Source organism: Somniosus microcephalus, chromosome 2, assembly GCF_052327205.1.
Source record: "Somniosus microcephalus isolate GS21.2 chromosome 2, FLI_Smic_1.0, whole genome shotgun sequence".
NCBI classification, from domain to species: Eukaryota; Metazoa; Chordata; class Chondrichthyes; order Squaliformes; family Somniosidae; genus Somniosus; species Somniosus microcephalus.
The window spans coordinates 298770642-298785609 of NC_140988.1; the positions used below are offsets into that span (position 1 = coordinate 298770642).

The following is a 14968-nucleotide window of genomic DNA, read 5'->3' on the forward strand; positions in this document are numbered from 1 at the left end:
TCCGCCAGCCAGTTCTCTATCCACGTTAATACTTTGCCCCCAATCCCATGAGCCTTAATTTTGCATGACAATCTTTTGTGTGGAACCTTATCGAAGGCTTTCTGGAAGTCAAGGTACACCACATCCACTGGCTCTCCCCCATCTATTTTACCAGTTACTTCCTCAAAAAATTCCAGCAGATTAGTCAAACACGATTTACCCTTTGTAAATCCATGTTGACTCTGTCCGATCCTTTCCCCATTTGTCAAGTGCTCCGCTATTTTATCCTTAATAATGGACTCTAGCATTTTGCCCACAACCGATGTAAGGCTTACTGGTCTATAATTCCCTGCTTTCTCTCTACCCCCCTTTTTAAATATTGGGGTAACATTAGCTACCCTCCAATCCACGGGTACTGTTCCCGAGTCAATGGAGTTCCAGAAGATGATCCTTAGAGCATCTGCTATCTCCAGGGCCACCTCCTTAAGTACCCTAGGATGTAGTTTATCAGGCCCCGGGGATTTGTCGGCCTTCAGTCCCCTCAACTTACCCAACACCATATCCCTAGAGATACTAATTTCTGTCAGCTCCTCCCTCTCATTAGTCCCTATGTTTGCCGATATTCCTGGGAGGTTATTTGTGTCCTCCTTTGTGAATACAGAACCAAAGTATGAGTTTAATTGGTCTGCCATTTCCTTATTCTCCATTATATATTCTCCCGAATCGGACTGCAGGGGACCGACTTGGGATTTTACCGGTCTTTTCCTCCTGATATACCGATAAAAGCTTTTGCAGTCTGTCTTTATTTTTGCTGCAAGTTTACTTTCGTATTCTATTTTCCCCTTCCTGATTAATCCCTTTGTCCTCTTCTGCTGTATCCTGTACTGCCCCCAATCTTCCGGTCTGGTGCTTTTTTTTGCCAGTTGATATGCCCTTTTTTTTGATTTTATGCTGTCCCTAATTTCCCTCGTTATCCACGGTTGAGTCACCTTTTTAGGTTTATTTTTATGCCAAACCGGTATAAACATGTTCTGGAATTCTTCCATTCTATCTTTGAATGCTTGCCATTGTCTATCCACTGTCAATCCCCCCAGAAACACCACCCAATCAATCTTACCCAATTCCCGTCTCATACCCTCGTAATTCCCTTTATTTAAGTTCTGGACCTTAGTCTCTGATTCAATTTCCTCACTCTCCATCTCGACTGAGAGCTCGATCATATTATGATCGCTCTGACCCAAGGGGCCTCGTACAAGAAGATTGGTGATAAGTCCCTTCTCATTGCACAATACCCAGTCTAAAATGGCCTGATCTCGAGTCGGCTCCTCGACATATTGGTCCAGATAACCGTCCCGAAAACATTCCAGGAATTCCTCCTCCTCAGAATTTTTACTAATTTGGGTAGTCCAATCAATATGTAAATTAAAGTCACCCATGATGACAGCTGTGCTCTTATCGCACGCTTCTCTAATTTCCCTTTTTATGCCTTCCCTCACCTCCATATTGTATTGCATTATCTTCCCCTTTGTCATTTAAATCACTCCTGCCTTCCTCCCTATCACAGACCTTCCCTTTTGTTCTTTCATGTGCCCCGCCCCCCTTTCCCTGCCTCTGTATTTGCTTAAAACCCGTTGTATCTGTAACATTTTCTAGTTCTGTCGAAAGGCCAGACTTGAAATGTTAATTCTGCTTCTCTCTCCACAGATGCTGTCTGGCCTGCTGAGTATTTCCAGGGTAGATTTCAGATTTCCAGCATCCGCAGTATAACCTCCCAGTTAAGTGAAGGAAAATGACTAGCATAAGAACATAAGAAATAGGAGCAGGAGCAGGCCATTCGGCCCCTCGAGCCAGTTAATGAGATCATGGTTGATCCAATTTTGGCTTCAACTCCACTTTCCTGCCCGCTCCCCATAACCCTCGACTCCCCTGTTGCTCAAAAATCTGTCTACTTTGGGTGCGGCCTCACCAAAGCCCTGTCCAGTTGTAGCAAGACTTCCCTACTTTTATACTCTATCCTCCTTGAAATAAAGGCCAACATTCCATTTGCCTTCCTAATTACTTGCTGCACCTGCATGTTAACTTTTTGCGTTTCATGTACGAGGACACCCAAATCCCGCTGTACTGCCACATTCTGTAGTCTTTCTCCATTTAAATAATATTTTTCTTTTCTATTCTTCCTACCAAAGTGGATAACTTCACATTTTCCCATATTATACTCCAGCTGCCAAATTCTTGCCCACTATCTATATCCCTTTGCAGACTCTGTGTCCTCCTCACAACTTGCTTTCCCACCTATCTTTGTATCGGCCGCAAATTTGGCTACAATACACTTGCTTCCTTCATCCAAGTCATTAATATAGATTGAAAATAGTTGAGGCCCCAGCACTGATCCGTGTGGCACTCCACTAGTTATAGATTGCCATCCTGAAAATGACCCATTTATCCCAACTCTCTGTTTTCTGTTAGTTAGCCAATCCTCTATCCAATCTAATATATTACCCACTACACCATCAGCTCTTATCTTATACAGTAACCTTTTATGTGGCACCTTGTCGAATGCCTTCTAGAAATCCAAATACACTACATCCACCCCGCTCGTTACCTCCTCAAAGAACTCTAATAGATTTGTCAAACACGATTTCCCTTTCATAAAATCATGTTGACTCTGGTTGATTGTATTATGATTTTCTAAATGCCCTGCTACTACTTCCTTAATAATGGATTCGAGCATTTTGCCAATGACTTGCTCAACAGTGTGGTAATGAATCAAAAACAGCTTTCAATACTGGTAATTTTTAATAATTGTACAAACTATTTCCCTGCATACACATTTAAGAACAGATCAATAATGTCCAAAAACACTATATACAGTACACATATGGAGTGAAAAATATAAACATTTCTTAATCATCTTTTTGCAGATTATTGACAATATTTTATAACAAGAAAACACTATTCAAAAATAAAATTGTGCAAAATCCTCATTGGAGACAGTACTATATATACCCAGCTCATACAGGTGCAGATAGACTTAGCATTTTGTTTCAATAGAGAAATTAGAAAGAATCCTTTTTGCAGCAGTAAACATATCAAAGGTATCATTTCTCTTCAGCTACATTTGGACATATACTCCCAATTTTCAGCCTGAAAGACAATTTTGCAAATTGTAACATTCCAGTAATTCCACAGAATTTGTGCCAACTCCACCAGTTAGTTCTATTAAAACCCAAGTGAAATCAATGGCTTATTTTCCACAGTTCAGTGACAGTACACATCTCCAGGGCAAAAATCTACTCAGAGACTCCATAAGGCACTAAATAAATGTCTTTGTTTGTAGTTATAAATTTTATAGGCCACATGTATGTAAAATCGATTAATAATGTCGACAAGAGTTAAATTATACATCTGGAGAACATGAAGAAAACATACCCTCAGATAATACATCAGATGCAATTAGAAACTTAAATTGGCTGCATTCACTTTTTGGCGCTTTCAGAATTGTGTCTAAATGTCCACAATATATGTAGAATTGAAAATGAGCTTTTATCATTAGTGGGAATATCAACAACCACAAGCAACTGGCCACATTTCACAGAGAAAATGCCAGTTTCCCCAAAAGTGGACACAATCCCCAGCAATTTGGATCTGCACCAGACATTGGCCAAGCCACTCCTGACTTGCTGCGATGCTCACTGCGACGTATTCCAATCAGCTCTTCAGCAAAATGTGGCGTAAATTCACCACTGGCGGGTCGGGAAGCACAAGAGTTTAATTTATGCTGTCCGTCGCCAATATTGCCGTTGCAATGAATTCTGTACCATAGTGTTGTGCTCTGAATGCACCCACTACAACTTTTGGAATTTTCCCTTTGACAGAACTTTCAATAGAAATCAGATCTCAAAAAATGTAATCTATTTTTACAGCCACTTTTTGTTAAAAAGCTATATTTAATAAAGCAACCTAGTATTTTTCAAATCACCATCAATGGTGTAGTTGATGCCTCATCCTCTGACTTGTTTTTCATTAGCTTAGTGGGAGAGAGGACAGAACAATGTGGAACTCACTCCTTCTTCGTATCAATGACCTCCTTCACTCATCATCCAGCCCTATCTACCTCCCTCACCACCACCACCCCCAACACAACTCCACTCCATATTCACCAACATCTCCAGTACACACAACCTCCATTCCTCACAGTTCAATGGCAATGAATCACTTCATCTTGATCTCTTCCATATCTTTTATTGGAGCAATGAACATCTGGTTTCCTTCACTTCTTCAAAAACACAGGTTCTACACGGGGTAAATTAATTTTAATGGATGGAAAAAGGGGGTGGAAGCCCAACTTCCTGATAAGCATTTCTGTCACAAAGCTCTGCAACAGGAGTGCTGGATATGAACATTTACCATGTCCCTCTCAAGTCTAGCCCACAGCTACTATGTCTTACCATTGATGGCTTTACCTTTAGTCTTTCTTCATCTTTACCTTTAGTCTTTCTTCATCTATCAACATTTTTGCCCTCACCATCTCTGATTTTAAGTGAAACCATTATTATAGCTGCCTGCCTTTTTTTTGTGCAAAGTATTCCCTCTTCAGCAACTCTTTAATCACTATGTAAAGACCAATTCCCTGCAAGACCTGAATGCTGCTCCCATGTCTGGTGATATTCTTTTAGCATCCCTTTCTCACTCCTGTAAACAGTAAAAAACAAACTGATAGGCAAACCTCCTCCAAACTCACCAGCTCCATTGCTAGTTTTCTTGTTTCTCCTTTGCTTTTTACCAATAGTCACACAATCCCACTCTCCCGGCAGGAAAGCTGTGCTTGAAGGGTACCTGGGCCAGAGAAGGAGCTACAACACTGCACTCCATGCGAGCCTAACATGAAGAATCTTCCTCTGAATTTTCCTAATCTGCAAATAAGCCATCGCATTTGCTTTCCTCCTTCTTATATCCTCTCTGTTGAAATCTCATTGCAGTCTCCTACTGCAATTCATTCTTTTCCAGAAAAAGACAAAATGATGAAACACCTTACGTTCATCAGTTAGTGATACAGTGCATCATTAAAAGCCATCCCACTACAGTATTCCTACAAGTTTTTTTCCTTACCGCCCATTGTGAAATACGGGCAAGATAGTATCAGCATCAGTTGATCACGAGGCCATTGGTAATGAGGAAGAATGGATGTGTATGTCAAAGGTGTAAGAGGTGTTTGCAGGTCAATAACCTGCACATTGTTGTGTTGCTCATACATTCTGTAATCTGAACATCAGCACATTAATAGCATAATACATGTCTCCAATCTTTATTTTACAAACCATTTATTTCTTATTGAAGTATTCTGATCCAAGTAATCGAGGTCTGTTACGCTCCTTAAACTGTTTTGGAGGGAGTTCTGGCACAGCTTCCTCTCCACTGTTAGGGCTGTGAAATGCAGGCTGTTTCTGTAAAGACAAAATATTTACTATTAAACAAATGCCAAACTTCAAACATTCAATTATTTTTTTTTTTTTTTGGAAATGAGCTTCCAACTACTCAAGAAGAAAGCCACACCATCAGAACAGTTTAAAAATAACTCAACTAGTTAAAAGAAATAGGGTTATTATTGACATTTCCATTTGTTTCCTCTCTTATCTCCCGCTAGCAGTGACTCAAGGTCCTACAGGAATTGGCAGCCTACTGATAGCGTTCTCAATTTTTAATCGATGAATCTAGAAAGTCAGTGTCAGTGGACTTTTCAACAATAGGGGGAATACATTCGAGAAGATAAAGTTTCTTCTAAAATATTTAAAGAGTACTGATAACACCATTAAAGGGAGTTACTGAGCCCTGTGGGATGGGAAAACTGAATTACATACACACTACTGAGCCTGAAACACTCCAAGTCAATGATGGCATCAACTGATGTAAAGGAGCTGCTGCTGATCCTCTGCTCCTGGTGGGTCAACCAGTTAATGGGATATAGCGTTTGTCCATGCTGTGGTCAGGAGGATAATGGCAATGCATTCACACATCTTATGGTGAATGAAGTCGTTCACCAAGCCGCTTGCGAGAAACTCCTGGTACCTGCTGTCCGCCAAGCAAGAGCCCAAACCCTCACTTGCCAGTCATCTATTGGGATGCCAAACAGGGTCTTCAAGATGACGAGATCGGAAATAGAAATGGAAATTTAGAATCAAGTCAACCCTCTGTGGCAGACTTGGCAATTCAATACCAGAATACAGTTGATAACTGACCATCCAATCTAACTCTCTAATGGGACCAGTACAGGTAGACGTGTCAATAAAGCTAGGATTCTTCCTACTCTGCTCCAGGTAATCCTACAAACCCATGCCATAAGGATGGTCCTAGTTGGACAATCAGAGGGCAGTTTACGAGTGCTCTGAGCTGCTAAACTCCAGCTGTACCCCTGCACACACACTTGAGGATTACGAAGAATGCCTCCGATGTTATGTGCCTAAGCTCTGGCTAATTGGGCAGGTCCCAAAAAGAATGCACTCCATGTTGGAGAAATTCTACCTGTGTGAATCTCAGTAAACTGGTTTAGAATCCCTTAAAATGATGGGGCTTCTGTGTATGTCAGACACCTGGCTGACCAAAAAAAAATAAAACAACTGAAATAGAAGAAAACTCAAACAAGTTAATCACAACTTCTTGTAACTATTTAATGCATAAAAAGGGTTCTTACAAGACTTCTTTCAAGTTAATAAAATTCCATTTCTGTGATAAACTCAGATTTAAAATGCAGTTGCAGATGCTCTGAATTGGGTCTATGGTCATACACAGTATGTCCAACTAACTTCAGTTTTACCATACACTGGCTACAACAGTTTCGGAAGATCTTTCTTTCCCAGGTGTTGCAACCAAATTCCTTTTGAAATTTAGCTAAAACCAGTCAAAATGGAAGAAAACATTGCAGCCTCTGCTTTTACTCTCCATTTCTATTATTACTAAAATCCTGTGATATTCATTAAATTATATAAAGATATCTAGAGCGATAAATACTAAATATTTCATAGAATTTTGGAAAAAAGTTGCATCAACACTGTCAAAAAGGTAATTGGACATGATGTGATAATCAGTTTATGCACTGAACATTGTGTATTACTGAAGTGAAATATTGAAATCCAAATCTCTGGCTAGCATAAATCAAGAACAACAGATATACATACCTCATGAACTTGCTGAATTTCCCTCATTGCTAAGCGTATTGATGGGTACAATCTTGGGAACGTGCGTTTGCTTCCTTGATGCTCATCCTCAATGTAGTTCTCAGAATTAATTGCAGTTGTTTCCCCTGAAGCAGCAGCCTGGAGCTTCCTCTCTGTGATCTTGCTCATGACCGGTGGCACTTGAGGCTGAATTGACAACTGTGACTCAAGTGGTACAAAAAGCTTAGACAGCTCACTGTGCACTCGATCATGAATCGAGGCACCAGCCATATTATCAAAATTTGTACTTTCTTGTGGATTAATTTTCACCAAAAAGTTTCTGAGTTCTTCATAATCTGTCTCATTGTCACATTTCTAGAAGGGAAAAAATATTGCATTATTATACAATCAATAAAACATGAGCAAGGTAATCTAACTTAAAATAACAGAATATGTGTCATAGGTGTTGTAATGTGTTTTAAGTGTCAGTTAGTAGTACTTTCACCTCTGAGTCAGAAGGTTGTGGGCTTAAGTCCCATTCCAAGTCCTGAGCACATAATCCAGGCTACTATTTAGGAAGTGCTGTATTGTAAGAGGTGCCACCTTTTGCACAAGATGCTAAACCATGTGCCAGCCCATGTGCACTTAAAAGAATCCTGTGGGACAACGTGAAGAAGAACACAAGAGTTCTACTGCTGTCCTGGCTAACATTCCTCCTTCAACCAACATGACCAAAAACCCATTATCTGTCCATACATTCATTTGCTATTTATGGAACCTTGCTGATAATAAAGCATATGGGATCCTGGGCTTTTCAAATAGAAGCATGGAGTACAAAAGCCAGGAAGTTATGCTAAACCTCTATAAAACACTAGTTCGGCCCCACCTGGAGTATTGTGTCCAATTCTGGGCACCATGCATTAGGAAGGACGTGAAAGCTTTGGAGAGGGTACAGAAGAGATTTACTAGAATGGTTCCAGGGATGAGGGATTATAGTTATGTGGATAGACTGGAGAAGCTGGGGTTATTCTCTTTACAGCAGAGAAGGCGAAGAGGAGATTTGCTAGAGGTGTTTAAAATCATGAAGGGTTTAGATAGAGTAAATAAAAAGAGAAACTGTTTCCAATGGCTGAAGGGTCGATAATGAGAGGGCCCAGATTTAAGGTGATTGGTAAAAGAACCAGATGCAACATGAGGAAAAACTTTTTCACACAACAAGTGGTTAGGATTTGGAATGCACTGCCTGATAGGGTGGTGGAAACAGATTCAATAGTAGTTTTCAAAAGGGAATTGGATAAATATTTGAAGGAGAAAAAATTGCTGGGATATGGGGAAAGAGCGGGGAGTGGGACTAACTGGATTGCTCTACAAAAGAGCTGGCACAGACGCGATGGGCCAAATGATCTCCTTCTGTGATGTACAATTCTATGATAAAGCATTTCAAGACATCCTGACCATATGATAAGGCATTATACAAATGCAAGTTCTTTCTTTCTCGGTATATTATTAGTTTGAATTTTCTTACTATTTGCTGTAGCTGTAAAACTCTGGACTCGAGGTTCAGAAATGAAAATTCTAGCTGTGTCTGACATTCAAACTAACTACTCTTAAGGGGTGAGTTGTGACTGTTCTTGCCCAGCTTGTTAGCTGGAATACTGCTGTGAAGTACTTGATATTAGCGAGGAACAAAAAACTAGGTGGGACCCTTCCTGAACCACAAAAACTATAGTTGGCCTATTGCTGCATTTTCACATTTTTGTTATGTCTCCACTTTCTTCTCTGGGCACCATGAACAAGTCAGCTCAGCAGACCTGACAAGTAAAAAATCTGATTAACTGCGGACTATATTTAAAAAAGGGAAGTATAACCACCAGTTTTGGGGTATTATGGCGGTGTGACAAATTCTTTGAAGGAAGCACACGTGCATACTAGCATACATGCAACACCGTGGTGCCTGTCTAGCTGCTAGTTTTCTAAAAGCTTTGACACAGGCTCGGTTTTAATTGGATGGGTTCCAGTAGCCTGACAGTATCTTGCCCAAGTTTCAATCCTTCATTTGTTAGCCATACGATTGTCAACAGTGGGGAGGGGACTCCTATCTGAGCCAGATGCTGCCCACATCCAAAATACACACATACTTGTGCATGTGCATCTCATTCTCTCCTCGCTTTCCCTGCCCCAGTCCCACCCCTCTTCTTTCTCATCTTATCTCCGTTCTCATCTTCCCACCTCTGCTTTCTCCCCACCTCACTTTTCCTACCCCAGTCTCCTCCCTTTTCCTGGCCTTTTTCATATCCCTAACTGCACTATCCTTTATCTCTTCCCCATGCCATTTCCTGTCTCCTCTCCATTTTCCCTTGCCTACATTGGCTCCCTACTCTTGTAAACACAGCAAATGAATGCTCAGTGCCAGGAAAGTAGTAAAGAAATGACGTCTGTGTATTGAGAAGGCTTGGCGGTGAGGGCCCAATCTCAAAGAGGCTCTGGAACAGTAGAGGAGAGTTGGGAAGGGGAACTGGCAGAGGTGGCAAGTACCAGGTGCTCAGCTGCAACAGGACCACATTACTTTTTTTTTTTAAATCTACAAATATAAAAAAAATTCTAAGCTTAAAAAACAAATTCTGAAACCCCCCAAAAACTTTAATAATGTGATAAAAAGAGATAGTAATTGGAGCTCAACTAGTTATTTGGGCCAAAATTATTACATGAACAAAGCAGGTTTTATTCCCAAAGATGCATGGGTTTTACACATGGGGCTAAGCAACACACATGCAAGGAAGCAAGAATTTTAAGTATTACGTACGACTACCAATGTAGAAAGGCAGCTTGTTAAGTAGAACTAAACATTTACTGGTCATTAGATGTAATGCTCTATAAATTCCTCAAACTAGTGAAAAGTTGCTGATAATTACAGATTTTCAGTACCAACCACATTTTAGAAGTGTCCTATTGATAACATTACAAGGCAAGAATACAAAGCGAGTTAAGAATCTACGTGGAATTTAGTCTAATTACTAAATAGTCAGTTTCTTAATGCAAAATAAGAGAGAATTGGTTCACAGTACCTTCTGGCACCACATGCATACAGTACCTTCTGGCACCACATGCATACAGTACCTTCTGGCACCACATGCATACAGTACCTTCTGGCACCACATGTATACAGTACCTTCTGGCCCCACATGTATACAGTACCTTCTGGCCCAGAGGGTGGTTGGAATCTGGAACTCACTGCCTGAAAGGGTGGTAGAGGCAGGAACCCTCACAACATTCAAGAAGCATTTAGATGAGCACTTGAAACGCCATAGCATACAAGGCTACGGACCAAGTGCTGGAAAATGGGATTAGAATAGACAGTGCTTGATGGCCGGTGCGGACACGATGGGCCAAAGGGCCTCTTTCTGTGCTGTATAACTCTATGACACTATGTACATTATAAAATAGCTCAAGACAATTAGAGGAATGATCCTCAAAGAATTTAACAATTACTTACCTGCCCACAAGGAGTAGTAAGGATTTCCATGAATGGCTGAATTCCAACAGTTTTGTAATACTCCACTAAGTCTGGTAGCGATGGGTGGGCCCTATCTTCACCCAATATCACATACTTCCCGTTTGGCTGCATTTCAATCATGTAGTGTCTGCACCGATCTATACCTCTGAAGTGTTTGGGGAAAAAAACACTAATAATAAGCAAAAGAGTGATTACGCTTGAATAGCCTTGATTTTGATTTAAATTATCCAACCAGACAATTGAATTTTTAGTTCTTCCATTTTGACTGAATTAGGAATCTAAATCAAATTTACTGCCAGCCAGGTTAAAGTAGTAACAGAGTTAAACTAGATTAATTACATGTATAAAGCTTTAACACTAAGGAAAATTGATAGACAGCACGGAGATGTCATTGGCCTCAAACTAGGACTACGTTGGTATGCACATAGTATGCACTGTAGCTCTGCAAAAAAAACCTGCAATCTCCTAAATGAAGGGAACGGCTGTTAACCAGCGATGGGTAGCATTTAAATCTATTTTAACAGAGACCAATTTTACAAATACAATTGCTCATATTAAATCATAGTAAATCTCCGACTCCTAAAGGCACTTCAGCAGAACCCTTTTCTTCACCTAGAAGTTGTTAACTAACCGGCGATTGTACTTGGCTCAACCTGAAACTGTACCCTTGGCAATACGGTCACTTCATCTCAGCTACTACCCAGGATTCTTCCCTTCTTATACAGCCTCTTGTATAAATGAGCTGGGAGGGTAAATTTTACAAATGCATACTTCTAGCACAGAGCTTCCACTGCTAGGAGCGGATATTGAGAAATCACAAAAATGCTCAGATTTTCTGCCCACTGCAAGTGATTTGTTATTGGTCAGACACCAGCGTTTTCAATCACCTCTCGGACTTATTGTGCAAAATTCTGGCATTTGGACAACAAAGTGCACTACATCAGGTAGGCATAGAATTTGTGGCAATTGTTGCAGAATGCCACGCTGTGCCAGATTACATGCCCTAACTGTTGTGGTCCAATATTCTGATATGCAAAGTTCCTTTAGGGGCTTTTGTGCATCCTCACTTCTCTTTGGCTCACCACGCGGCTGTACTTGCATGTCTAGACCCATGCTCTGGAATTGCCTCCCTAAGCGCCTCTGTCTCTTCAACTCCTTCTCCACCAAGACTTTTTTAAAAACCCACTTTTGACCAAGTTTACAGTTACACCTCCCAATCTCTCTGGCGCAGCATCCATTTTTTGGTCACGTTTCTGTGAAACACTTTGGGATGTTTTTCTCCAATAAAAGTGCCATGATGAATGCAAGTTGTTGTGCGTTACAATATTAACACAACATAACTTTTCTATTTCCCTCCAGTGTACCTGTAGCATTGGCATGAGTTGTTAAAGAACTTAACAAGATAGGAAACACTAATCAATTTCCTCAGGAGAGGCAAGTTGTAGAAAGGACCCCTGTACACTAAGCTTAAGCGATGAATGCTAGTAAGGTTGAGCACTTGGTTTGGCTAGTCCAGCAGTACAGCAACTTAGTGTCACTTTCAGAAAACTTACTGCCTTCATCTGCTGGTGAAAAAGTCCGCACAGAGACTAAACCTTGTTAGCGAAATACTTCTACCATAATAATGTCCTTCCTAATAGCATCAGGAATCATTGCTGCTTTAAAACTTAATGTATTTGAAGTATAGGCTTCCTTGATAGGGATACAGGAGAGGGAAATGGATCTGGGATTTCTGTTCATATCCTGTATTGTGCTTGTAACGACATACTTTTCTAAAATGCCCCAAGCAATGAATGTTCCACTATTAATAACATTTCTTCTTTTCCTTCCGCATCTCTTATTATTACTACTAAAAGATTGGTAAACGTTTGGAACAATTTTTAACGGTAGAGGCAAAAACATTGTATTTATTCAAAAGAAAATTGGCTGCCACATTGAAACAGTCACTGTATAAGAGGGAGGAGTTTTGATGGATCAAATCGCTCTCTCTCATCTCTGACATCATTGTATGATTAGGCTAGATTTTGTCCAGTCTGGACTATTACCTGCTCTCTAAATAAGATGATAAATAGGGCAGAGAATCTTCTGGTAGTTGTAACAATACTTGAATTTATATAGCACCTCATCGCATAATATTTCAAAATGCTTCACACAACATATTTTTGAATTCCATTGCTGGTTACGACAGGCACCACTGCCCAGCAAATAGCAGTGAAATGAATGGCCAGTTAATTGGTCATATTGTTTGAGAAAGCAATTTGCTTAGAACAGGAGGAGACCACCTTACTCTTCAAATTTTGCCATGGGATCTTTAATATTTAACTGAACTTGACAGAACCTTGGTTTAGAATCTGTTTTTAATTTGTTTCTGTGTTCATCAAGTTGAGACATGTTAGTGCGGAGAAAAGAAGCTCTTCCTATTTCAGAGTGTCAGCATCAAACAGTCCCAGGTCAGGTAAAAGACAATCAGATATAGAGTACAGCTCCCTTTACTCTGCTCCAACAATGTGCCTCAGCCCCAAACTCAAAAGCACCTCATCTACACCAGTGCAACAATGTTTCTATTTCCCATAGGCCACCCTGTGGTCTCTGAACAAGATTGCTAATTAGTGCCAAACTGGGGAGAGTTTTGTACTGTAGATCCATGCACATAGGAGCTGCTCAAACTCATTTCATGTAGGTGTGGGCAGGTTGCAGAGGCAAAATGCCAGTGTCCAAACCACTGTGCCACCCTTCATCTGAAAGAAGACACCCGTAACAAAGCAGCATTTTAGCTCAACCCCAGTATAAGACTTGATCTGCAACCTTCTGATTCAGAGGAGAGAACACAATCTAGCTGACATTTCCATGTAGTTATGAGGGACTGCTGCATTGCCGGAGATCCCATCTTTCAGATGAGACACTAATCTGCCTGTTAGGTGGATGTAAAAGATATTTTGGCACTTTTTCCAAAGAACAGGGGATCCTGGCTAACATTCATTTTTGAACCAGCACCAACAAAAAAATATAATTGGTCATTAACATCGCTGGAAAAGGGAATTAGAGGGGCAAAGAGAGTGGATGAGAATAGATTAGTGGAGAACATAAAAGGGAAACCAAAAGTCTTTTATAAACATATAAATTGTAAAAGGATACTCAAAGGGAAGGGTGGGACTGATTAGGGACCAAATAGGGCATCTTTTTGTGGAGGCAGAGGGCATGGCTGAGGAAGTAAATGAGTAGAGTCAGAGTACTTTACATCGGCCTTCACTAAAGAGGATGCTGCCAATGCCAAAGTAATGGAGGAAGAAAAATTGTAGTACAGGTAGTAGAGAAATTATATAGGATAAAATTAGGTAAAGAGGAGGTACAGAAAAGGTTGGCAATGCTCAAAGTAGAAATTATCACCTGGTCCAGATGGGAGGCATCCTAGATTATTGAGGGAAGAAAAGGTGGAGATAGCGGAAGCTCTTGCTACAATCTTCCAATCCTCCTTAGATATGGGAGCAGTGCCAGAGGACTGCAGGATTGCAAATGTTACACCCCTGTTCAAAAAAGGGGAAGGAGATAAACCTGGCAACTACAGGCCAGTCAGCCTAACGTCGGTGGTGAGGGAACTTTTAGAGACAATAATCCGAGACAAAAATGAATTGGCATTTGGAAAAATGTGGGTTAATAAATGACAGCCAGCATGGATTTGTTAAAGGAAAATTGTGTTTGACTAACTTGATTGAATTCTTTGATAAAGTAATGGAGATTTTGATGAAGATAATACAGTTGATGTGTATATGGACTTTCAAAAAGGCGTCTGCTAAATTGCCACATAATAGACTTCTTAGCAAAATTAAAGGCCATGGGATTAAAGGGTCAGACTGGAGGGAATTATACAGTGGTGTTCCCCAGGAGTATTAGGACCACTGCCCTTTTTGATATACACTAATGACCTGGACTTGCATGTAAAGGGCATCATTTCAAAGTTTGCAGATGACACAAAACTTGGAAATGTAGTAAACAGTGAGGAGGATAGTAACAGGCTTCAGGAGGACATAGACAGACTGGTGAAATGGGCAGACACATGGCAGATGAAATTTAACATAGAGAAGTGATGCATTTTAATAGGAGGAATGAGATAGGCAATCTAAAATAAGTGGTACAATTTTAAAGGGAGTGCAGGAACAGACAGACCTGGGGGTGTACGTACACCAATCTCTGAAGGTGGCAGGACAAGTCGAGGAGATTGTTAAAAAAACACACAGTATCCTTGGCTTTATAAACAGGCATACAGTACAAAAGCAGGGATGTTATGCTAAACCTTTCTAAATCATTGGTTAGGCCCCAGCTGGAG

At 40.5% G+C, this 14968-nt stretch overlaps 1 protein-coding gene across 3 annotated transcripts in view; it reads right to left on the reverse strand.

The window, feature by feature from the left end:
- Positions 1-2762: 2762 nt before the first annotated feature.
- Positions 2763-14968, reverse strand: part of unm_sa41569 (un-named sa41569) — a 240318-nt gene continuing 228112 nt past the window's right edge. The window contains exons 27-30 of one of the 3 annotated variants that reach the window (XM_085973470.1): positions 10624-10813; positions 7152-7505; positions 5298-5423; positions 2763-3123 (exon numbers count right to left, since the gene is read on the reverse strand). In XM_085973470.1, coding sequence (XP_085829596.1) covers positions 5301-5423; positions 7152-7505; positions 10624-10813 — 667 coding nt within the window. In that variant the 3' untranslated portion in view covers positions 2763-3123; positions 5298-5300. Of the gene's footprint in view, positions 5424-7151; positions 7506-10623; positions 10814-14968 lie in introns of all 3 variants that reach the window. The other 2 variants (XM_085973465.1, XM_085973479.1) reach the window with 2 other exon arrangements.